The following is a 23,768-nucleotide window of genomic DNA, read 5'->3' on the forward strand; positions in this document are numbered from 1 at the left end:
TCTATGTCAATTACTCTCTCTGGCAGTTGGCAGAGATACACTCTCAGAGACTCTCTCTCAGGGCTGGAAGAGGTAACATTTTTGCCTCTCTCTCTGTCTGAGGGAAAGATCTGAAGGAGCTCAGTATTTTCCTTTCCCAACTTGGGAAACACTACTGAATATCTATTGTGGTTTTATAGATTGTTTAACTCTGAGAAGACCAAAGAAAAACCTGGTCTTTGGTTTGGACTCTGAGGCTCAGAGTCCTAATTTGATTCTTGTTGAGACTCAACCAGCTAGCCTTTGCTATTTTATAATTTGAAGGTAAAGTTAAGATTTATAAGGATAATAGTGGTAGTTTTTATTTAGATAATATAAATTTGGGTTAGTTAGATCAGGGAGGATTAATGTAGCCTGTGAAACACAAGAAAAGCAGTTCCTTGCGGAACCAGGGTTTTATTTGGGTGGATTTAGAATTCCTTAGATTTAGAAATCCTTTATTTATCCTTATATATTTCAATAAACATTTTACGTTTATAATAAGAGTCTCTTTAGCGTCCTTGTGCCTGGCCCTGAAGGGAATTTGAGCATCACTTCATCACTGAGGATACTTTTGATTACCTCTATCAAAAGTATCCGAACGTATATGAACAGTTTGAACCTGACTGGCAAGTTACACAGTTTTGAAAAGTGTTGAACATATACTGAACATCTAAATATTTTATTTTTAACTCACCAAATTTATTTTTACATTTGGAACTAATACTTGTAGTGATTCTAAGCAGAAGGTAAGGGTTTAAAAAAAAAGTTGTCTGCGATATGCAATATTTCCTCAGGGAAAAAAACAAAAACCAATCAAATGGGAAGAAGAAATCAAGAATATCAAGGAGGATCAATAATATCCAGAGAAATAATGAAAAAAAATACAAAGGAAGGGGGCCTTGCAGTCCCAGATCTCATACTATATTACAAAGCAGCAGTCATCAAAACAATTTGGTACTGGCTAAGAGTCAGAAAGGAGGATCAGTGGAATAGACTTGGGGCAAGTGATCTCAGCAAGACAGTATATGATAAACCCAAAGATCCCAGCTTTTGGGACAAAAACCCACTATTCGATAAAAACTGCTGGGAAAATTGGAAGACAGTGGGGGAGAGATTGGGTTTGGATCAACACCTCACACCTTACACCAAGATAAATTCAAAATGGGTGAATGACTTGAACATAAAGAAGGAAACTATAAGTAAATTAGGCAAACACAGAATAGTATATATGTCAGACCTTTGGGAAGGGAAAGACTTTAAAACCAAGCAAGACATAGAAATAGAGTCACAAAATGTAAAATAAATAATTTTGGCTGCATCAAATTAAAAAGTTTTTGTACAAACAAAACCAATGTAACTAAAATCAGAAGGGAAGCAACAAATTGGGAAACAATCTTCATAAAAATCTCTGACAAAGGTTTAATTACTCAAATTTACAAAGAGCTAAATCAATTGTACAAAAAATCAAGCCATTCTCCAATTGATAAATGAGCAAGGGACATGAATAGGCAGTTCTCAAATAAAGAAATCAAAACTATTAATAAGAACATGAAAAAGTGTTCTAAATCTCTTATAATCAGAGAGATGCAAATCAAAACAACTCTGAGGTATCACCTCACACCTAGCAGATTGGCTAACATGACAGCAGAGGAAAGTAGTAAATGCTGAAGGGGATGTGGCAAAGTAGGGACATTAATTCATTGCTGGTGGAGTTGTGAACTGATCCAACCATTCTGGAGGGCAATTTGGAACTATGCCCAAAGGGCGACAAAAGAATATCTACCCTTTGATCCAGCCATAGCACTGCTGGGTCTGTACCCCAAAGAGATAATGGACAAAAAGACTTGTACAAAAATATTCATAGCTGCGCTCTTTGTGGTGGCCAAAAACTGGAAAACGAGGGGATGCCCATCAATTGGGGAATGGCTGAGCAAATTGTGGTATATGTTGGTGATGGAATACTATTGTGCTAAAAGGAATAATAAAGTGGAGGAGTTCCATGGAGACTGGAACAACCTCCAGGAAGTGATGCAGAGCGAAAGGAGCAGAACCAGGAGAACATTGTACACAGAGACTAATACACTGTGGTATAATCGAACATAATGAACTTCTCCATTAGTGGCGGTGTAATGTCCCTGAACAATTTGCAGGGATCTAGGAGAAAAAAACACTATTCGTAAGCAAAGGATAAACTATGGGAGTGGAAACACCGAGGAAAAGCAACTGCCTGAATACAGCGGTTGAGGGGACATGACAGAGGAGAGACTCTAAATGAACACTCTAATGCAAATATTATCAACATGGCAATGGGTTCAAATCAAGAAAACATGTAATGCCCAGTGGATTTGTGCGTCGGCTATGGGGTGTGTGTGTGGGGGGGGGGTTGGAGGGGAGGAAAAGAAAATGATCTATGTCTTTAATGAATAATGCTTGGAAATGATCAAATAAAATATAATTTAAAAAAAATAAGCACATGAAAAAGTTTTCCAAATCTCTTATAATCAGAGAGATGCAAATCAAAACAACTCTGAGGTATCACCTCACACCTAGCAGATTGGCTAACATGACAGCAGAGGAAAGTAGTAAATGCTGGAGGGGATGTGGCAAAGTAGGGACATTAATTCATTGCTGGTGGAGTTGTGAACTAATCCAACCATTCTGGAGGGCAATTTGGAACTATGCCCAAAGGGCGATAAAAGACTGTCTGCCCTTTGATCCAGCCATAGCACTGCTGGGTTTGTACCCCCAAAGAGATAATAAGGAAAAAGACTTGTACAAGAATAATCATAGCTGCACTCTTTGTGGTGGCCAAAAATTGGAAAATATGGGGATGCCCTCCAATTGGGAAATGGCTGAACAAATTGTGGTATATGTTGGTGATGGAATACTATTGTGCTCAAAGGATTAATAAAGTGGAGGAGTTCCATGGAGACTGGAACAACCTCCAGGAAGTGATGCAGAGCGAAAGGAGCAGAACCAGGAAAACATTGTACACAGAGACTGAGACACTGTGGTACAAGAGAACGTAATGGACTTCTCCATTAGTGGCAATGCAATGTCCCTGAACAATCTGCAGGGATCTAGGAGAAAAACACTATCCACAAGCAGAGGACAAACTGTGGGAGTAAAAACACCGAGGAAAAGCAACTGCTTGACTACAGGCATTGAGGGGACATGTCTGAGGAGAGACTTTAAATGAACACTCTAATGCAAATACCAACAACATGGAAATGGGTTCGAATCAAGGACACATGTGATACCCAGTGGAATCACGTATCAGCTATGGAAGAGATGGGGGGCGGGGGTGGGGAGGAAAAGAAAATGATCTTTGTCTCTAGTGAATAATGTTTGGAAATGCTCAAATAAAAAAAATTAAAATAAATTTAAAAAAAAAAGAATATCAAGAAAGCTCAATGGGTAGGTGAACAAAAGGCAGAAAGCAGAAGCCAAAGTGAATTCCAAGAACATCCCAGAATATGACAGCCAAATGCCACCTCCCATTAACTCCTTCCTTGACAAATGAGAGTATAAGAATATCCTCACCCCAACCCATGTTAGAAGCAGTGATATAAAAGAGAATGTTTTCAGCCCCCTCCATACAAAGGCAGACTTCAGCCCTGTGAACTCTGAATGTGAAGCTAACTAATTTTATAACATGGAATTAAAAATTATTGATGAGAAAAAAGAACTGAGAAAAATTCTTATTGATACAACTGAGACTACTGTGGCACAGATCTTAGATAACAACCTGCCCAAAGGAGGCTCTGGGCCTCTGCTGCAGGACCAAGAAACTTTGATATCTCTGGAAATGGCTAACCTAGATTTCAAAACCCTTTACAAACCCATTGGCTTCATCACTTTACCAGTGAGGTAACTGTGAAAAGACGTCCCTGTCTTCCAAAGTATCCTTTCCTCCTGTCACTGCTCTTTCCTTCCCCAAACTTGACTCAGATGACAATGAGAAGAAAACAGCAAAACTTGCAAGCACTGTTACAGCACCACCTGCCTTTTGAATTCCTTAAAACCCTCAAGTAGACCGACCTATTCAGACCTACAAGCACTTTCCCTCTATAAGCTACACTATGTGGTGACAATAGACAACACATTCATATGATTGTGTCTTAAAAGCCATGAAGAAGAAAGAAAATATAGAGCAGGTTCTTGACCATTTTTTTGCACATGTACAGCTCTGTGAAAAGGGTTTTGATCTCATTTTGGTAGAAGAAGCTTTAGAAATAAATGTACCAATGTTTAGAGGAAAAGACAACCAAATGTCTTCTGTTAGTGAGCAAATTTAAGGAAGTAGCCAAAAAGTATCTAAAGTTTAAAGGAAGAACTACAAATGATCAACATGTAAAAACATGCTCCAAATTGCAATGTGAAAACTGTAAATTAAAACCACTTATGTTTCAACATTAAACCATCAAACTAGCAAAGATGATAAATAGTGGAAATAATATGTTGGAGGAACTGTGGGATGACAAATATACATTAATACACTCTTGGTGGTACTATGAATTTCAGAGGCAATGTGGTCAAGTAGAAAAGGCATAGAAAAAGACTAAGAATATCAAAGGTATTAATGGGAAAAATATGAAAGAAGAAGGCCTCACTCTATCAGATCTCAAACTATATATTATAAAGTGGCAACCATCAAAATAATCTGGTTTAAAAATAAAGTAGTGGACCAATGGAATAAATTAGGCATTCAACATACAGTAATAGTAAATGGCCATAGAAACGTAGTATTTGACAAACCCAGAGATTGAAGATTCTTGAAAAATTCACTGTTTGATAAAAATTCCTGGGAAAACTGGCAAACAATAGGGCAAAAACTAGACATAGACCACCATCTCATGCCATATACCAAGGTAAAATCAAAATGGATACATGATTTAGAAATAAAGGGTGATAACAAATTAGGGAAGAACAAAATAGTTTACTTATTGGACCTATAGATAGGGAAGAATTTGTAACCAAACAAGACATAGAGAGCATTACAAAATGTAAAGCAGATAACTTTGACTACATTAAAGGGTTTTGCACAAACAAAACAATACAACTATAATTTTAAGAGAAACAACAAAATGAGAAAAAACAAATGTCTCTGATAAAGGCATCATTTCTCAAACATATGGAGAACTGAGGCAAAATTATAATTATACAAACCATTCCCCGATTTATAAACACCCAAAAGATATAAACAGGCAGTTCTCAGATGAAGAAATTAGAACTATCTTTTGTCACATAAAAAAATATCTCTAAATTAGTGAAATGCAAATTAAAACAACTCTTAGGTATCACCTCACACATATAAGGCTGGCTAACATGACAAAAAAGGAAAATGATAAATATTGGGAGGTGCAGAACAAGGTAAAATCAGGACACTTAATACACTGCTAATGAAGCTGCAAACTGACAATCATTCTGGAAAGCAATCTGGAACTATGCTGAAAAGGCCATAAAACTGTGCACACTCATTGACAAATACCACTACCAGGTCCTTTTCCCATAGAAATCAAAGACAGGAGAAAAGGACCTACTTGTACAGAGATATTTATAGCTCTTTTTGCAATGGCAAAGAATCAAAAACTGAAGGGACATCAACCAATCAGGAGAATGTTGTCGTATATGATTGTGATGGAATTCTTTTGTGCCATAAGAAATCACTAGGATGATCATAAAAACTCTAGAGAGACTTATATGAAGAAGTGATGCAAAGTGAAGTAAGCCAGATCAAGAGAACATTGTAGAGTAACAGCAATAATGCACAATGATCAACTGTGAGTAACTTAACTATTATCAGCAATGTAAGGATCCAGGACAACTACAAGAAACTCATGACAAAAAAAGGCTCTCCACTGCCAAAAAACAAATTGAGTCTGAATACAAATTGAAGCTTATCATTTTTCACTTTATTTCCTCTACGAGTTTTTTTTTTATTATATGTGATACAAGTCTTCTTTCACAAGACAAACATGCTAATATGCACTGCATGACTGCACATGTATAACTTTTATCATATTACCAGTTGTCTTGGTGTGGGGAGAGGAAAGTGAGGGAGGAAAAGAATATACATCACAAAATGCCAGAAAATTATTATTGAAAAATGTAACTACATGTAATCTGGAAAAGAAAAATGTTAACAATTTTTTTTAGAAAAAGGAAAAAAAGAAAGGGCATGAGATTTTGAATCAAAGGGCATGGTTTTAAATCATCAGGTTTTGCCATTAATGTCTGTGTGACCCTGGGCAAATAACTTCACAGTTCTCTTTGCAACAGTGTTCTTATTTGTAAAATGAGAGGGTTATATCAATTGAGGAATAGCTAAAGAAAGTATGGCATAGGAATATGAAAGAATACTCTTCTACTATAAGAAAGGATGAAGGTGACGGTTTCAGAAAAATTTGTGAAAGTGTATGAACTAATGCTGAATGAAGTGAGCAGAGTCAGGAGAACAGATTCTACAATAACATTTTTTATTAAAAGAAAAACACTTTTGAAAGACTTTAGAACTCTGATCAACACAGTGACCAAACATGATTCCAGAAAACTCAAATAAATAAGCAAATATGCTACCCATCAGAGAGGTAACAAACACATAGTACAGACTGAAACATATATGTCATACCTTCTGAGCCCACACTACTGGGCATCTGGACATATTTATCAAGGAGATTAATGACAATGAAAGGTCAACATAAAACAAAATATTCATAGCAATACTCTTTGAAATGATAAAAATTTAGAAACAAACGGTACCTGTCACCTGGGAAATAGGTTGACAAATATATATGTGTAATGTAATACTATTGTGTCATTAAAAAAACAAGGAATAATAGCTATAAAAAACATGTTAAGACTTGTAGAATCTTGGTAACAGTGATCAAAGGATAATAGATCTGGAGTTGGAAAGGAATCTTGGAGGTCACTTAGTTCAGCTCCTTCATTTTACAAATAAAGAAACAGGTCCATAGAATTAAGTGACTTGCCCATGGTCATACAACAGGTAGTGAAAAGTGGGGTCTGAACTCGGCTCTTCTGATTCCAAATTTAGGGCTATTTCTAAAATCCCACAATATCTTCCTTGTACCTAATAATAGAGCTTAGAAAGCAGAACAGAACAAAATCCACAATGATAACAATAATGTAAACAATAATACCACTAAAAAGTTCCATTCGTGAATTATAATGAAAGCTGTAGAATTGTTCATGAAACATACCTTCTTTCAGTAAAGAGAGGGGGAATGACTGAGATTCGTTGTTCAGTTTTGCATGAATGTTTTTCTTTGTTTACAAAAGATTCAATGGGGAAAGAAGTATTTAAAAGGGAAATGACTATAGTACAAAAACAAAAAGTAACAATGAAACTTTTTTTAAAAGCAAAATCCAAAACTACATTTTTAAAACAATATTTTATGACAACTGTGCAATATACTATCCTGAGTATACCAATACCAGAAGAATAAAGTAACAAGACTTGTCTTGCTTAAAGAAACCTTAAATGTCTAAAACCAATTAACAAATCCCTATACACTGAATTTCTACTCATTCAATCACACTGCTTTCTTAGCAACAAGCACTAATGAAATGGGTATTTTTGGGGGGAAGGGAACCAGGTAATTTTGAAACATGGAGAACTTTCTCCCCAATTAGGGTACTGGCTTTGGTCTCTCATGAAAAAGTATGAGATTACCGAGTTACTAGGGCCAGAGGCCTCAAAAGAACAAAGAGACAGGTTAGTCAAAGAAATCTCCCCTATTTCTGAAGTTTTTCATGACCCCAGTCTGCCCTCTATTCTTCATTCTCTTCCCAGAAGCAGAAGGTCAAAGTCTAGTGTCTCATCCTTTCCTTTATTTCACAAAGAACAGTTATGGGTAGAAATTAAAGGTGATAAAAATGGAGATTATCGTATTCCATTCATAAGTGTGAACAAAATTTGCATAACCCAGATCTATGTCTGCTACCTAAATATAGGTAATGCTTTCCCTAACACCTCTCAATATCCCTTTACCTTCATAATAATGCCTCAAATTCCTTTAACCAAAGGGAGAAAATCTTCCATGTCAAAATCAGAAAAATGCTTAAAAAACACATTTATAAAGGCAACAATTATGTTCAATTCTGCAGAATTCTGCACTTTTTTCTAATTCTAATGAACTATGACTAATCATGTCATTGATGACTGATTTGTCTATCAGAAATCAATCAAGGAGCATTTATTAAGTGCTAACTATATGCCAGGAGCTCCATTCTGGGGATACAAAGAAAGATAACAATGCTGTCCCTGCTCTCAGGGGCCTCACATTCTACCAGGGGATACAAAATGTAAATATCTTTGAATTCATGATATATATACAGAGTAAATGAAGCGCTGCCTGAGGAAAAGCACCAGCATTAGGGGAGTCTTAGGAGAGCCCTTCTATAGCCTGTAAGATTTAAACTTAAGTCTTAAAAGTAAACCACGCGAAGTTAAGAGGTGGAGGTGAGGGGATGGAGCATTCCAGGTATGGTAACAGCTGCTAAAAGGGCAGAGACATGAGAGATGTGCCAGGAACAACAAGTAGGCCAGCAGAGCTAAATAATAGTGTATGGAGAGTAGCAAAATATAAGAAAACTGAAAACGACATGAGAGAACAAGACTGTAAGGAGCTTTTTAAATGCCAAATTGAGTTTTAAATTTGATCCTAGAGAAAGAGCCAAATAAGCATAATGAACAGAGAGAGGGCAAAGACCTGGGCTATAGGAAAACTACTTGATGTAGTGGAAGATGGATTAAATTGAGGCAAGGTTTAAGGCAAGGAGATCAATTAAAAGACTATTGGCATTGTCCAGGGAAAAGTTGACATGAGAGCCTGTGCTAGGGTAGCGGCAATATGAGTGGAGAGGGTACACATATGAAATATTGTGAAGGTAGAAATAAGGCTTATTCTGTTCTGGATGAACTAGTCTAGGCACCAAAAAGGAGCTGAAGACTAAAGTTTCCAGCCTAGGTGACAGAGTGGACAGTTGTGGCCTTAACAGTGTTAGGGAAATTAGGAAGAGGAGAGAATTTGGTGGAAAAGATAATAAGTTCTGTCTTGGACATGCTGAGTTTGAGATATTATGACATATCAAGTTCAAAATGTTCAAAAGGAAATTGGTGATGGAAGGCCTGACATCAGGATAGAGACTAGGACTGTTTATACAGGTTGAAGAATCATCTTCATGGAAACAACTGAACCTGTGGAAATTGAATTGATTAGATCACCAACAACAAAAAAAAAAAAACTGTCTACAGGAAAAGAGTAGGGAGCCTAGGACAAAGTTGTGGGTACACCCATGATTATTGAGAATGACTTGGATGAAGATCTAGCAAAGGAGACTGAGAAGGAATGAACAGACATATTAGGAAAACCAGGAGTAAACCTAGAGAGAATTCAGGAGATGGTGATAAAAAGCATCAAGGGTTGCAGAGGTCAAGAAATATGAGACTGTGAAAAGGTCATTAGATTTGGCAATTAAGAGATCAATGGCAACTTTGAAGATAAAAGTTTCTGACAAATTTCAAGAGTCTGAAAAAGAAAGTAGAAGCACAAAGTATAAAAGGCTTTCTCAAGGAGAATAGCTGGGAAAGGGAAGGAATCTGGATGACAACTAGAAGTAATTGACAACTTAAGAAATAGTTTTTAAGGTCAGAGGAGACATGAGTACATATTTGTAGGGAAAGGGGAAGGTGTTAATAGGTAGGAGAGAAGGTGGTACTGACAGTGGGGACAATCTGCCATGGAAAAGGATGCAATCAAAAGAGCTTATGGAGTAATTTACCTAGACTATCTCATTATCAGAGATAGTAGTGAAGGAGGAGTGTGTGGGAGAGTATTTCTGAACATGAGATTAAGATTAACATTGAGAAATTCTTTAGAAAGATTCATTTTTATTCTATTTTAAAATAAACAGGTATATTTTAACTACAACTCCAAAATTGTCTTTTTTTAAGGGAAAGACTAGATTGAAATGAAAATTAATCTCCAATTTAGAAAGAAGAAATAAAGAGAACTAGTTTAAAGCATTAATTTCAAGACATAGTCTCAGGTCTCTGAGTAGTTCAAAGTACAGTAGAATATTAATATTTATGATGTGAAAATGCCTGTACTTTAACTTTAAATATGTTCAATTTTATTGCTTCCAATGCAATGTTATATTATTATACTTGCATTAATTTTGGTGATCTTTTTTCTTATAATGAAAAGGTATATTGTTATAAAGTTTTCTTATAATGACAATGAGTACAAATGACTTCATAGTTTTCAGCTTTTGGGGGCAGAGGGGAAAGAAATGGAAGAAAAAAAAACAGAGCAAAACATGAACTATCTTATTGAAAAAACAACTGACCTAGAAAATAGATCTAGGAGAGCCCATCTGAGAATTCTTGAACTACCAGAAAGCCATGATGAAGAAAAAAACCTATCATATTTCATTTCCAAGAAATTATCAAAGATAACTACACAGAGATCCTCAAACAAGAAAATAAAACTGAAATTGAAAGAATTCACAAATTGCCTCCAGAAAGAAATCCTCAATTGACAATGTCAGGAATGTAACAGCTAAATTCAAGAGCCACCAAGGAAATCCAAATTTTCCATCAAGGAAAAAATACTTCAAACATTCAGAAAGAAACCATTCAAATATCATGGAGCTTCAATCAGGATAACACAGGACCTAGCAGCTTCTACATTAAAGGATCATAAAGCATGGAATATGATATTCAAGAAGGCAAAAGATTTGGGTTTATAACCCAGAATCACCTATCCAGCAAAACTGAGTATATTCTTTCAGGAGGAAAAATGTCCATTAAATAAGATAGAAGATTCCCAAGCATTTCTAAGAAATGGGCCAGAACTAAACAAAAAAAGACACAAGAGAAGCCCAGGAAGGTAAATCAAAAAGAGAAAATTAAAGAGACTCACTAAGGTAAAAATGTTTATATGTCTACATGGAAAGAGGATTTCTGTAATTCCCAAAAATTACTCTCAGTAGTAGAGAAGATAGAAGGAATTTACTCAGAAAGAGGGTGGAAAAGTAAGCTGATTATTATATGATATATATAAATGATATTATATGGAATATGATATATATGCATATGAATGACATGTAAAAAAATCAAGGGCTAAAAGAGAGGGTTGCATTGAGAGAAAAGGGAAAGGAGAGATAGAATGGGTTAAATTATATAACAAAGTGGCAAGAAAAATCAATACAGATAGGGGAGAACAAGGGTGGTGATGGGCAATGTTTAAACTTTACTATAATTGTAAAAAATGTTTGTAGGAAATAAGCTTGGAAAGATTTCTATGAAGGGATGAAAAGTGAAAAGAGTAGAATCAGAAGAATGTTGTACACAGTAACAATAATATATGATGATCAACTGTGAATGACTTAACTATTATCAGCAAGGCAAGAATCCAGAAATACAATGGATTCATGATGAAAAAGGATATATACTGGCATGCTATTTGTAATTAATAACAAAGAAGAATAACCTTTCTGCCATTTTTGCATAGGGACTCACAGAGTTCCTTTTTTTAAAATTTTTAAAAATGTTTTTAAAAATGTTTGAAATAAAATAAAGGTCTGAAGTAGTACGATTTATTATTTCTGACATGTAAGTACAAAACAAATTCATTCATCAGAAAATTATACTTTCTGCCCTTTGATACAGCAGTCAAATAAACAATGGGTAAGAGAAAGGAGGTTAACAGGTATAATTTGTGAACAAAATGTTTTAAGTCCTTTGACCACCAAGCTGAAGATAAAACAACTGGAAAATCAGCTCCCTGGAGGATATCATCTCCTTCCCATATTACTTCTCCAGCTTTTCCATTACCTACAATAGGAATATTTAGATGAGCCACCAATACAGTGCCCTGTCAAAGAAGAAAAATGACCTGAAAGTGATTCATTCACCTCTCGCTTCATTTTTTCTTCTAAGACCAAATTCTTTTACAATATTAGATAAGAGTAACCTTTCTACCCACAGTCAACACTGTGGAGGTTCTCATCTGGACAAGTGTCTCTTAATTGGTTGCCTTGCCTCTTCTTTTCCCATTCCATCTTCCACACAAGCTAGTCCTAAAATGTTAGTCCTAAAACACAGGTCTAATCATGTCATCCCTTGATCAAAAAGCTCCAATGCTTTGTTCTTGTCACTAGGATAAAATATAAACTCATCTGTTTAAACATGAAAACCTTTCACAATCTGGTTTCAGTCATGCTTTCAAAATTGGCTCTTCATACACCCTACAATCTAAACAAAGTAGCCTACCTAATGTTCTGTGCATATTACATTACATCTTCCTTCTCTGACTTTGAAGGGACTCTGTCCCTTCCACAAATACTGTACTTCCTCTTGATATCTAAATCTCTGAATCCCTAACTTGCTTCAAAATTTAGTTTATGTGCTGCTTACTGCAGTTGTTTAGTCTTCATGATCCCACGGATTTGTCCATGGGGTTTTCTTGGCAAAGATATTCAAGTGCTTTGTTATTTCCTGCTCCAGTGTGTACTCATTTTGCAGTTAAGGAACTGAGGCAAATAGGAGTTAAGTGACTTGCCCAGGGTCACATGGCTAGTGTCTAAGGCTGCATTTAAACTCAGACCTTTTTGACTCTTGGCTCAGTGCTCCATCCAATGCACCACCTAGCTGCCCCATACCAACTCTTATCTGGGTCTTTCCTGGGCCTCCCAGCTGCCAAAGCCACCTAACCCCTCCAAAATTATTTTGTACTTACTTTGTACATGTTATATTCATTTATGTGTGTACTTGTTTTCCCTGACAAAGGGCAGAGGCTATTTTATTTGTCTTTTTTATCTGTAGAACCCAGCATAGTAGTCACTTCATTAACTGATGACTATAAAGAAGTGATATACACTTATCTGTAATCAGGATATCTTCCTTCTCTTGCTGATTTACAAGGTTTTATTAGCCAAAAGAAACTCTATTTCTCTACTTGCCAGCAAAACTATATGCCCACACCTCTGTCTGGCAAATGTGGTTTAAATTGTTTTTCTCTCTGCATATCTGGATTATCCTTTGGGCAGAAAGAATGAGAGAACATGCATATATTTTCAGGGCAAGTTGTATATACCAAGACCCTTAATTCAAGGCTACATATCCCACTATTAAGCACATAGCCTTCTTAAAAATACACCAATTTGGAGAGATTATAGTGTTACCTCATAGCCATTACATAAGCTTATATAAATCCTTTCCATTCAAAAAACAATAAAAAGAACTAGGGACAAAGCAGTGACTTTCAATGAATTTCTTCACTTTTCCTCTGATTTACACAATTTACTATCCTAGCACTATTACTTTAAATTTCTTGGTAAACTTTGTTAAATGCTTTTTTTTAAATTGGAGATTACACTATATTCTCTTTGAAATCAGGTCACATTCAGGATACCACTAAGTCACAGATCTAGTAAACAGATTTATTTGTTTTACCTTTGGTCTAACTAGAATATCTACCATTAAAATACAAAAGACAGTACATATCTAACTGGTTGGTCATAAAGTCAGGATTGACTAAGGAAGATGTCTAACATCATTCAGACTCTCCCATCTAATGTCAATCTATTTTTGAATAGTCAAAAAGTAAAATTTTAATTGAGTTTTTATTTCTCCTAAGGATTAAGAGCTAAGTAAGCTGTGATATTTTCTTAAAGTATATAGCATAAAGCAATCATAAACTCAAAGTGGTCTTTAAATATGCATTTTACATTAATTCACTATATCTGATATCGATTCATGAGCTAGATATAGGAGCAACTTTAGAAATAAATATTGTATGTCCCAAAATCACAAGGCTAAATGGATAGGAAAACTGAAAACTTTCAGAATGCCAACATGTATGGACATGTGTGGAGGCCCACTATAAAAAGATTCTTATTTTGGTTCTTTAATAAAGATAAATTTGCAGTCACAGTAATTTTAAGTTGGTCCCAAATACTCTATGATTTAAATTACATAAAAATGGTGTCAGCTCAAAGAGAGTACTGAATATAGGATCAGAGGGTCTTGTTTCAAATCATTGGACCCTGACACAAGTGGCCTCTTTGAGACTCGTTTCTTAATTTGCAAAATAAAGAGGCATGATGAACTGAGCTCTAACCTCCAGCTCTAAATTTTATGATTTTATGAATTCTTTTTCAAAGGGGAAAGTCTAAAGACATATTCTGTTACTCAGGTTGTAAAGGGAAAAAAATTCTATTATTTTATTCTTATATATCAGTTATATGAAATTGGATAAATGCTAAGAACATATGAGCAGAGAAATGTTTTGCTAAAATAAAATACAATTGGTGATATTTAATAAGTAACCAGGCCTGTAGACTAGAGGTCCTAAATTCAAATCTGTCCTGACAATTCCTATCTGTGTGGCCCTGGGCAAGTTACTTGACCCCAATTGCCTAGGCCTTACTGCTCTTCTGCCCTGGAACCAATACTTAGTATCAATTCCAAGACAGAAGGTGAAGGTTTAAAAAAATAAAGTAACTGGACACAGAACAAATATTACTTCATTGTGAAAATTATCACATAGATTAGATTAGTTTTCATTTACTAAAGGCTGGGATGTGTCCAAGATATGTTAACTTCAAAGGGGGAGTACATGACTAGGACCTACAGTTTGGATACCACATGAGTCTCTTCTCTTCTGCTTCCATTAATACTCAACTCTTTATACTAGAACCAGAAAGGGATTTCTACAATCCATGGGAACTTCTAGAGAGGTTACACACTCTTCTTGGAAACTATATTCTTTTGCTACCATCCTACTTAGACAATTAAATTCAAATTTATTTATTAAGTGCTTATTACTAAGTACAAACAAGGAAGAAGGGCTGCATTGATAGCCTCATGGTGTTAAATAAAAGGAGTAAAGCCTCCATTACAAGGTGAACCTCCTGCAGTGAATTTATGTGATGGTACCCATCATCAGAGAGTTAAAGAAACAGTCACATCAATTAAATCACATATGTATTTGAGTATTTGAAAATATGCAAAGCACAGTGTTGGGTTCCAACCAAAAAAAGGTCCTGCCCTCAAAGAACTTTTATCTCTAGTGTGGTAGACCTAAACATTTTATATAGCATGGAAAAAAGTAACATATCAAATTTATGAAGAACTTTTTTTCTCAGTCTTACAGAATTCATTATACATGGGCAAGGTAATAACAACAGTCATATTAATAGTCATAACATGCACTTATTTTTACAGTTCTTTAAAAAGTATGTAAAACACTATGACTATACCTTCAACTGGTAACATTAGAAGACTTATGATTAGGAAAGTCTAGGTTCAAATGCCTCTATTCATTAGCTGTATGACCTTGGACAACCTCTAATTCTTAAGTTTCTTCATCTTTAAAATGGGAATAATAGTATTTGCATGGGATGTATGTCTAATGAGATTAATGTAAATCTAGTGAGAAATACACTTTGCAAAACTTAAGTAAATTCTTTAAAACTTTATTAAGTGTAAATAATTCAAATAATACAGGTAACAAAGAATACTTCCAGAGTCTTTTGCAACACACAAGTCACAAGTTTTACATAACTCTATATATATCCTCTAGACATTTACAGAGTGAGCTAAGAGGGTAAAGCATGAAGTCAATTCAGATACTTTTTCAATACTTAAAAAGACCCACAATTCATCAGCCTGAATACTGCCCATGAGCTAGCTGACTGAAACTCTTTTACGCCTTAGTCAATAGTTTTCCTGAGAAGTGACAAAAAAAAATTTTTTTTTAAGGAAAAAACTTTAGCTCTTAGAGGCCAGCTTTTTGGTGCTCCAATGTAGGCTGGTCCTTAAGACAACAGAAGTTATCAGTATCTGTACTCTCTGACAAAGCCTAAGTTCCATTGGTATAGCATAGCCTAAAAGACTAGGATCAACTTCATGTCAAAGACAAGAAACAGAAAAAGGATTTTCAAACAAAATAAGTTATTGAAAATCAAGCTTAACAAGCCTTCAATTTAAATGGAGGAAAAAAACCCTATCTAGCTATCATAAAAAAAAATTTTTTTTTTAATAGGAAAATCTAGGCCTTACTCTTTCTCTGGTAGTGCTTTTCATTTGTCCTTAACATCTTAGGCCACAGGTAGCAAGAACATTGCTTTTCAATATGCAAAGCACAAAAAAGGGAAGAAAGAACAACTCATCCCTCTCCATTAAAGAACAGTGGGAAAAAGAAGCAGTTTAAGAGTAGAATGAATAACCTCAAGGTACTGTGAGAATTTAACTAGTATCTCTTGACCGAAGGTTATAAGAAAAAAAAAACAAAGAGAGAATCTACTTTCCTTTCTCCTGATTTCAGGGTCACCATTATAGCTCTGGAAATTCAACACTGGAAAAAACACACTGATCACAGTTTTACACAACCTACCCCATTGCTTACCCAACAACTATTTTGAGGCTATTCTGATAATATATTAGAGTTAGAACCCAATTTATACATATGAACATTTGTACTTTTAAGAACTCATTTTGGGGAGAATATGATAAATACTGCATTTTATTAAAGCTTCCCTTAACAAAATTTCAAATGACAAGTAGAAAATGGATCTGGAAATGGATGGGGAAAGAAACTGTTTTTAAAAACGTATCACACCTGTGTATTGCTAAAATGACACATTTTTCTAAGGAAAGACTGAAAACCTGCACATTACATTTACATATTGAACAAATGGTCTAACCCTTTTTGAGTAAAATTATTTTTTTCTATCATCCACCAAAAGTAAAAGCATCTAAACTGACACAAGTGCTTACTAAAATTGATGTCTTAAACATCATGAATGTTAGAATGTTTTAACCTTGTTTTCATACTGATTTTATTTCCTGTTATAAGAGTAAATAAACATATAAGGCTAGTCAGACACTTTTAGAAGTGCTTTAACAATAAAAGTAGCTAGTCTGTTTTGAATGGAATTGTACATCTACTATGTCTACTGAAAAGAAACCCTAGAGTAATGTCATTCTATTAGGAAACATGCATAAGCATAGGACATAATAAGGAAGGAAAGTAATAACTTTCCATTTCATAGCAGTACTCATTACCCTCCCTTAAAGGAATGGGAGGAAATAAAGATATAATCCACAGAGGAAAAAATTTAACACTTCGAAAACCTTTTTGAGGTAGGCAACCCTTCTAATCAATAGCTGATTTAAGTGTATTTCTTTAAATTCAGCTTGGGCTTTCAATAAAACTACAATGTTGAAAGACTATTTTCTGCTGCAGCAAGATCTCCAACTTAGCTATCCATAGAGCAAAGATTTATCAGGAAAGTCAATTAAAAGACAAACTATACACTCTATAAAAAGTTCCACATTTAAATAAATCAAACTGATCAAGTTGTCAAAAGCAATAGCACAATGTGCAGCAGATGCTTCAGAGAAACTAGAATATGCATATCATGCCAAGACAACTTTCCAAGCAGGTGGCAAAAGAAACCACATAGTTCTGCAGTTAGCAGGGAGAGACACCCCCAAGAAAATATGCTTAAAATACACTGGCAGCCATGCTATGGTCAAAGGATAATCAACATGAACCTCTAGTACCTTCCTTAGACTTTCAAGGTCAACACTGAATTAATTTTGTCAACCTTACCATCATGCTAATTCTTCCACTATATACAAACATAGACATATACACACACAAGCAAGAAGATTGCAACAACTTCATAATGCTTAAAGACAGAGAACCTGCAAGACCCATAACTATGAATAGGTACTTATTTGCAACAAGCAATATGAAGCATTATGAATAAGGATTAAAACTAGCAATTCCACAGAGCATACCTGGGAAAGCTCAAGGTATTCCACAGGCAAAGCAATTCTAATACTACGGGGCAACTTGTGTAAGAAATTCAGCACCACAGGCCAGAGCTTCACTTTTCTAACACCAGCTCTACTGCCACCATCTCCTATAAAAAGCACTGGAAGCTCACCTAGTGTCTCCAAAGAGTATGGACATCTTGATAAGGCATATGACAAGGAATCAACACATTAAACTATCCCAGGGGCTTCAGCTCTTGCAGGATAATAAGTGCTTCTGTTGGAAAGTGAAAAGGCTTCATCTGGGACAACACAAGCCCTCTGATATAGCAAGAGTCTGCTCAGACTCCAAAAAGACTGTATGTTGTCAATCCTTTTTCTTGTAAATATGGATAAAATCTGCAGATATAGTCTGGGCAGGAAAGAGGGAGATAGACAATTTTAAAATGGAAACTGCAGTACTGCAGTGCATAGTACATAGTACTCATCCCCTCAGCACTCTCCAGCTATAAGCATCCATAGTTATTGATTACAGCATCTGATGTGTGACCTCTACTCTCTTTCAGCTCATAAATTCTATGAATCTGAGATGGAAACCTACTATCTAAGAACAATACTAAAAACTTCTGTCTTTTTTCCATCTGATCCAGACAAATCAACACTTGGCAAAAAAATCTAAAAAATAGCCTAATATGCAATGTAGAATCTTGAGAGTCAAAGTACAAAAGTTCTGGGAGCATAGGGATACTCGAAAATATAATAATGCTTTTCACTTATTTCTACAAAAGTCCCTTGCTAAGTGTTCCCTCTTCCAAAATCTTGTTTAAAGTAGAAATGGAATTAGTTTTTAAATATTATGTATACTAATTGATCTTAGCACAAATTTATTCAACACTCTTAACTATTCATCTTAAACCTCCTAAAAGGATTTAATATAGAATAAAATAGTTTAGACTAAATCAAGTGAAAACACGGCATGCAAAGGATTAAGCGACATATTTCCACTAACAGTTTATGACAACTGTTGCCACATCAAATTATTATACTTAATGTGCTTTTTTAGAACCACACTACACAGACAAGTTATTATTTACCTGTCCTAAATTTTGAATCTTTGATAACAGGCTCTAAGCCTATTAATCTTCACTTGATAGGTACTGTATCTTATGTTGCAAGCCAATCCATTTTTCTGTTGAGTTAATTTTTGAGGGCCAATTGTGAAAGGTAGACTTTAATCACATCCTGTAAGATTATATATGCTTTCCCTTCTTCTATATATAATCTACATAAGCATATATATTTAAGATTCTCATCACATAGTTGTACGGTCCAGAATGCCACCAAAACACTTAGCTTCCTGAAATACTATGCAATTCCTAGCTGAATTGTCAAAATTTCAATTAACATATTCATTTTCAATTAAGTTACGGTAAATATAAAAATATCTGAAAGCCAGAGTCCTACACCCCTAACCTTGGTTTCTGACATTTAAACTTGGTCACATCAGTCAATAATAAATAAGGATGTTTCCGCTCTTACCTGTATAGCCTGCACACCAACCCCAGGAAGCCACCATTGCTAAAAGCCACTTGTACATGATTCCTTCGATATACCAGAACAGCTTCCTGTCTAGCACTCGGAGAGGCTGCAGTATTATGATATAGAAGATGTAGGAAGGAATGGCGACCAGGTTATTTGAGACCATAAAGGCGAACCTCAGGACAGCTTTCACAAAGGTCAAGCACATCCATAGAACTTCTTCTAAAGTCATGGCCATTCTCACCCTGGAGTCTGAAGCCTCTTCCTGTAGTGAAAGGAAAGCCCACTTATGAATTCAACACCTAAATAGTGACCACCACCAAATATGTAAAAGAAAAGTGCGGGGGTTCAGGGGCGGGGGTGGAAAGAGTGAGTATTAAGCCTACTAGGTGTAGTATCCACAGTAATCTCTATGAGAAATTCCAGCGGGGGCAGAAAACGGAAAGAGGAATCGTGCAAGGTCAAGGAGCTGCTGAGGTGCACAGCGTTTCATAATATATTTGGCAAATGAGAATGTAAACTCCAAATACAAATAAATGACCCCCACTCGGAACGCTTTTTAATTCAACCTTTGTCCTTACGCCCCTCAAAGAAGCAAAACCTCACAACTTCCCTCAAGCTTCCCACCTTTCAGGTACACCCACCCTCAAGATTCCCATGCAATTGTGGAGTCCGAGACAAAGTGTAAACGGGCACAAGCCTCTGTCCGTTCCTGTGGACCCCGGAGTCGCCAGTCCCTCTACTGGCTCTGCAAATTCGCTTAGTCCACCACGGGGGGCTCGCTCTCTCCAAAGTAGATAGGGCTGATGGAGGGAAGGAGAGGGACAGGATGGGAAAGGACAGAGAGAAGGCCGGCGACGTGGAGGGGCAGGGGGGAATGAGGGGAAGGGGGAAAAGGCAAGAGCTCTATTATACAAGGAGTGGGGGGTAAGAGGGAGGAGCGAGGAAATAAAAAGGGGTGAAAGGGAAAGCAGAAGTAACGAGAAAGGGGGAGGAGGGGAGGGAGGAGCACGGCCCGAGCCCCCGACTCACCTTCAGCAGCGCCGGGGACTGGCAATCACGGACTGGAGTAAGAGGACGAAGAAGCGGAGGAGGCGGAGGAGAAGGAGGAGGGGAAGGAGGGGCTGGGGCCAGCGGGGCCGGGAACCGGCTGCTGGGGGCCCGATGCTGCGGGGCGGCGGCGGCGGCGGCTGTGCCCGGAGGAGGAGTCGGGGTCATGGACTCGGCGGCGGCCGGCGGGCGGCCTCTCACTCCCCTTCCAGCTGCCTGCGGAGAGATGGAGGCCGGTGGGATTGGGAACAGACCTGTCACTGGGGTGGGGTCCCATTCACGCAGGGGGAGGAGAAGGGGTGCAGACACCCCCGGAGCTGCAGCTCCGCCGCTCCCCAGCTCCCGCCCTGGGGCCTACGGAGCCCAGGGTCTCTTTTCTTCGGCCCCCTCTGACCCTCGGCTGCAGCGCTTCCTCACAAGGACCTCTCCTCTCCCTCCCCTCCCGTCCCCTCCCCCCACCGCCAACGCCTCCAACCGTCCCTGCGCCGGCAGCCACCTCCACCGAGTCGGCCCTCCCGGGGCAGCCGGGCCGCGCCGGGGCAGCTCCGCGCTGCCCAGCTCCTGCTTGCCCCACCCCACCCCCACCCCACCCCCTCGACTCCCCCGCGCGGCTCTAAAGGAGGGTGAGAGCCGAGGCTATACCTCGGGCTGGCCGGGCCCCTAGCCGGGCTGCGGGGGCGGGAGGAGCCCCAAGAATTCATCGCCCGAGGCTGCTCTAGGCGATCTCTCGGGCGTGGACCCCGGCCTCGGGCCGCGCTCGGTGCCTACGGCGAGTTAGCACCCAAGAGACGCGACGGGGGAACGGCGGCGGCGGCGGCGGCAGCAGGAGGAGGAGGAGGAAGCAACGGCGGGAGCTGAGACTGCGGCGAGCGCCGCCCCCAGAGCGCCCTCTAATGAACAGCCTGGCCGCCGCTGGCCACCATGCCCGCTGCCCTCTTCCCTGCCCGCCCGCCCGCCAGCCAGGCGCACGAGCCTCCCCTCGCGGCCGGCGCCCCGAGCCTGCGGGGGCCCCGGGGCCGGCCAGGGACTAATTGAGAGCTGTCACCGCGCCAGGGGGGCCTCGCCCACGCTCTCTGAGGCAGCCTTCTGGGGCTGGAAGGAATGCGTGAGCCTGGCCTGACCTAGTGCTGAGAATGGGAAATAAAAAGGGGACTCAGGGCCACTCGCCACCAAGACTGACCAAACAAAAGTCTAATTGGCCGAAACTCCCTACCCCTTCGGGGACCCGAACTCGGGCTCTTCCGAGAGCGCTCGGTAACAATTACTGTCACTGCTGCCCAAGGGCGAAATGCCTGGCGCGTCGGGGAATTAGACCCCGATTTGCAACCCTGGAAATTCTATCCTTTCCCAAAGAAACCTACAAGTCTAAAGGGGACTTTTTTTTTTCCTCCAGGATTTCTGGTCCTTTTGAAAGGAATCTAAAATCATGTCTTTCCTTCCAATTTCATCACATAAGGGCTTAATAAATGGCAGCCGCTTCGTTGGTATTAGACCTGCAAGATATTTTAATGAATAAACCCCTGAAACTTTTCCTGTCATCAAGGTTACCCATCTCTCCTAGGACTGAAAAGAAAGGCCTTAGAACTGGCCCCTCCATTCACAATGCTGAACTGGAGTAAATATCCTCACTAGACAGGCCTTTCATAACCTGAACGCTTCAGTTTGAAGGACTGAACTGTCAGCAGGGAAATCAGTGGAATTCCCAAGGGCCCGAACCAAAAAATCCCTGGTAATCTCAATTTCCCCTTCTTATAGGGTCTCATATTTTTGTAGAGGGGAAGAGGAAATGGCCTTCTTTACATATAACCTGAAACAGATTGTTTTGTTCTCAATGTCTGGGAAGAAAAAAATGGCCTGCCCATTTCAAAAATGTAGAACATTAGGCCTTGTTCCAAGGTCTGAGCTCTCAACTTCCCTTGTCAACCTCAATTACTCTTTAGCCCTGGGTAAGCTATCTAGACACGCTTTAAGTGCAGAATAGGAAAAACAAAGGGCAAGGTCCCAGCCTTCTAGGAGATAATGTTCTAAAGGAAAACTAAAGATAAGGGAGTTGGCTGGTTTGGGGTATTGCTTTTTTGTCATCTTTTACTTCAAGACTCCTCCTCTTCCCCCCCACCTTCCCCTTCCTTTTTTTTTAGTGAGGACTAAGGACTGTTTGTTGATTATATACAAGGGTGTCAAAACGGGAAGGAACTTTATAAAGCTCCACTTTTCAGCAAGGGAAAGTGATTTACCCAAAATGACAGCAAACTAATGAAATTTGGGCCCAAGCCTAGTGGTCTTTCTACTACACCATTCATATAGAATATGTCCTACATGTTGTGGGATAATCTGTTTAACTTGGAAAGGTTTTTTTTTTTTTTCCTGAACTTTAGGATGCTTGCAGCCACATCCACCTACCTCCTAGAGAGCTTAACGGCCTGGCTTTTTGTAAGCTCTCTTTGCCTTAATCCATCCATCCTCTCTGATCTGGTTTGTTTATCTGAAACAAATTCATTAGCCAGACAGAATGACTGATTTAACTGACCCTTTAAGTGTAGTTTTGGACCCCCAAGACCTGGAAACAATGGGGTTCAGAAACAAAAATTTTAACCCTATAGTCTCCTTTGCTGGGTCAGCAAACAAGTCATTTCTAACCCCTCACAAATGTGTGTAATTCTCAAGAATTCATACTGAGATAGCATACCTCAAGTTCTAAATTCTGTGGGAGACCTTTCCTGATCCCCTTGGCTATTGATATCTCTCCACCCCACAAATTAAATTTGTATTATCTTTGTATAGGTTAGATATTTGCTTATGTTATTTTCCCTTATAATGCAAGCCCTAGGAATGTAAAGTTCTTTTTTATTTTTGTCCTTGCACACTGCCCCTCAACCCCTACTATGTGCTTAGCATACCAAAGGCACTTCAATGCTTACCAATTGATTCATTGGTGACTTTGTCTGTTCCTATGACTTCAATTATAATCTCTGTGCAAAAAAAAACTTCCAAATATGTTTATCCTGTGCACAGTCCTTATCTCTCTCCTGCTTTCCATTCCTACCTCACCAAATGCTTTCTGGACATTTCTGCCTTGTGGTCCATTAGGTATCTCAAACTCGCCTTATCCTTCCACGTGTTCAACTTCCTATCTTGACTGTTTCTGCCAAGGTTAACACCATCCTTCTAATCATCCAGATTCAAAACCTAAACCTAAGTCACCCCTTTCCATTCACTCTCACTCTCCCCTACCTATAGCCAATCAGTTGTTTTGTGATTAAATCTCCAAAACATCATTTATATCTATAGTCATCACAGAGAATTCCAGCCCTTATCACCTTTCTCTTCTGTAGTCTTATCATGC

The 23,768-nt window shown here is 38.2% G+C and overlaps 1 protein-coding gene across 4 annotated transcripts in view; it reads right to left on the reverse strand.

Moving 5' to 3' along the window:
• Nucleotides 1–21,432, reverse strand: part of LPGAT1 (lysophosphatidylglycerol acyltransferase 1) — a 110,724-nt gene extending 89,292 nt beyond the window's left edge. Inside the window, exons 1-3 of one of the 4 annotated variants that reach the window (XM_056815891.1) lie at nt 21,068–21,432; nt 20,408–20,641; nt 19,376–19,640 (exon numbers count right to left, since the gene is read on the reverse strand). In XM_056815891.1, the coding sequence (XP_056671869.1) occupies nt 19,376–19,640; nt 20,408–20,593 (451 nt within the window). In that variant the 5' untranslated portion in view covers nt 20,594–20,641; nt 21,068–21,432. The remainder of the gene's footprint in view (nt 1–19,375; nt 19,641–20,407; nt 20,642–21,067) is intronic. The other 3 variants (XM_056815894.1, XM_056815893.1, XM_056815892.1) reach the window with 3 other exon arrangements.
• Between the last annotated feature and the right edge of the window lie 2,336 nt (nt 21,433–23,768).

This window comes from Monodelphis domestica, chromosome 2, assembly GCF_027887165.1.
Source record: "Monodelphis domestica isolate mMonDom1 chromosome 2, mMonDom1.pri, whole genome shotgun sequence".
In the NCBI taxonomy this organism is placed as follows: domain Eukaryota; kingdom Metazoa; phylum Chordata; class Mammalia; order Didelphimorphia; family Didelphidae; genus Monodelphis; species Monodelphis domestica.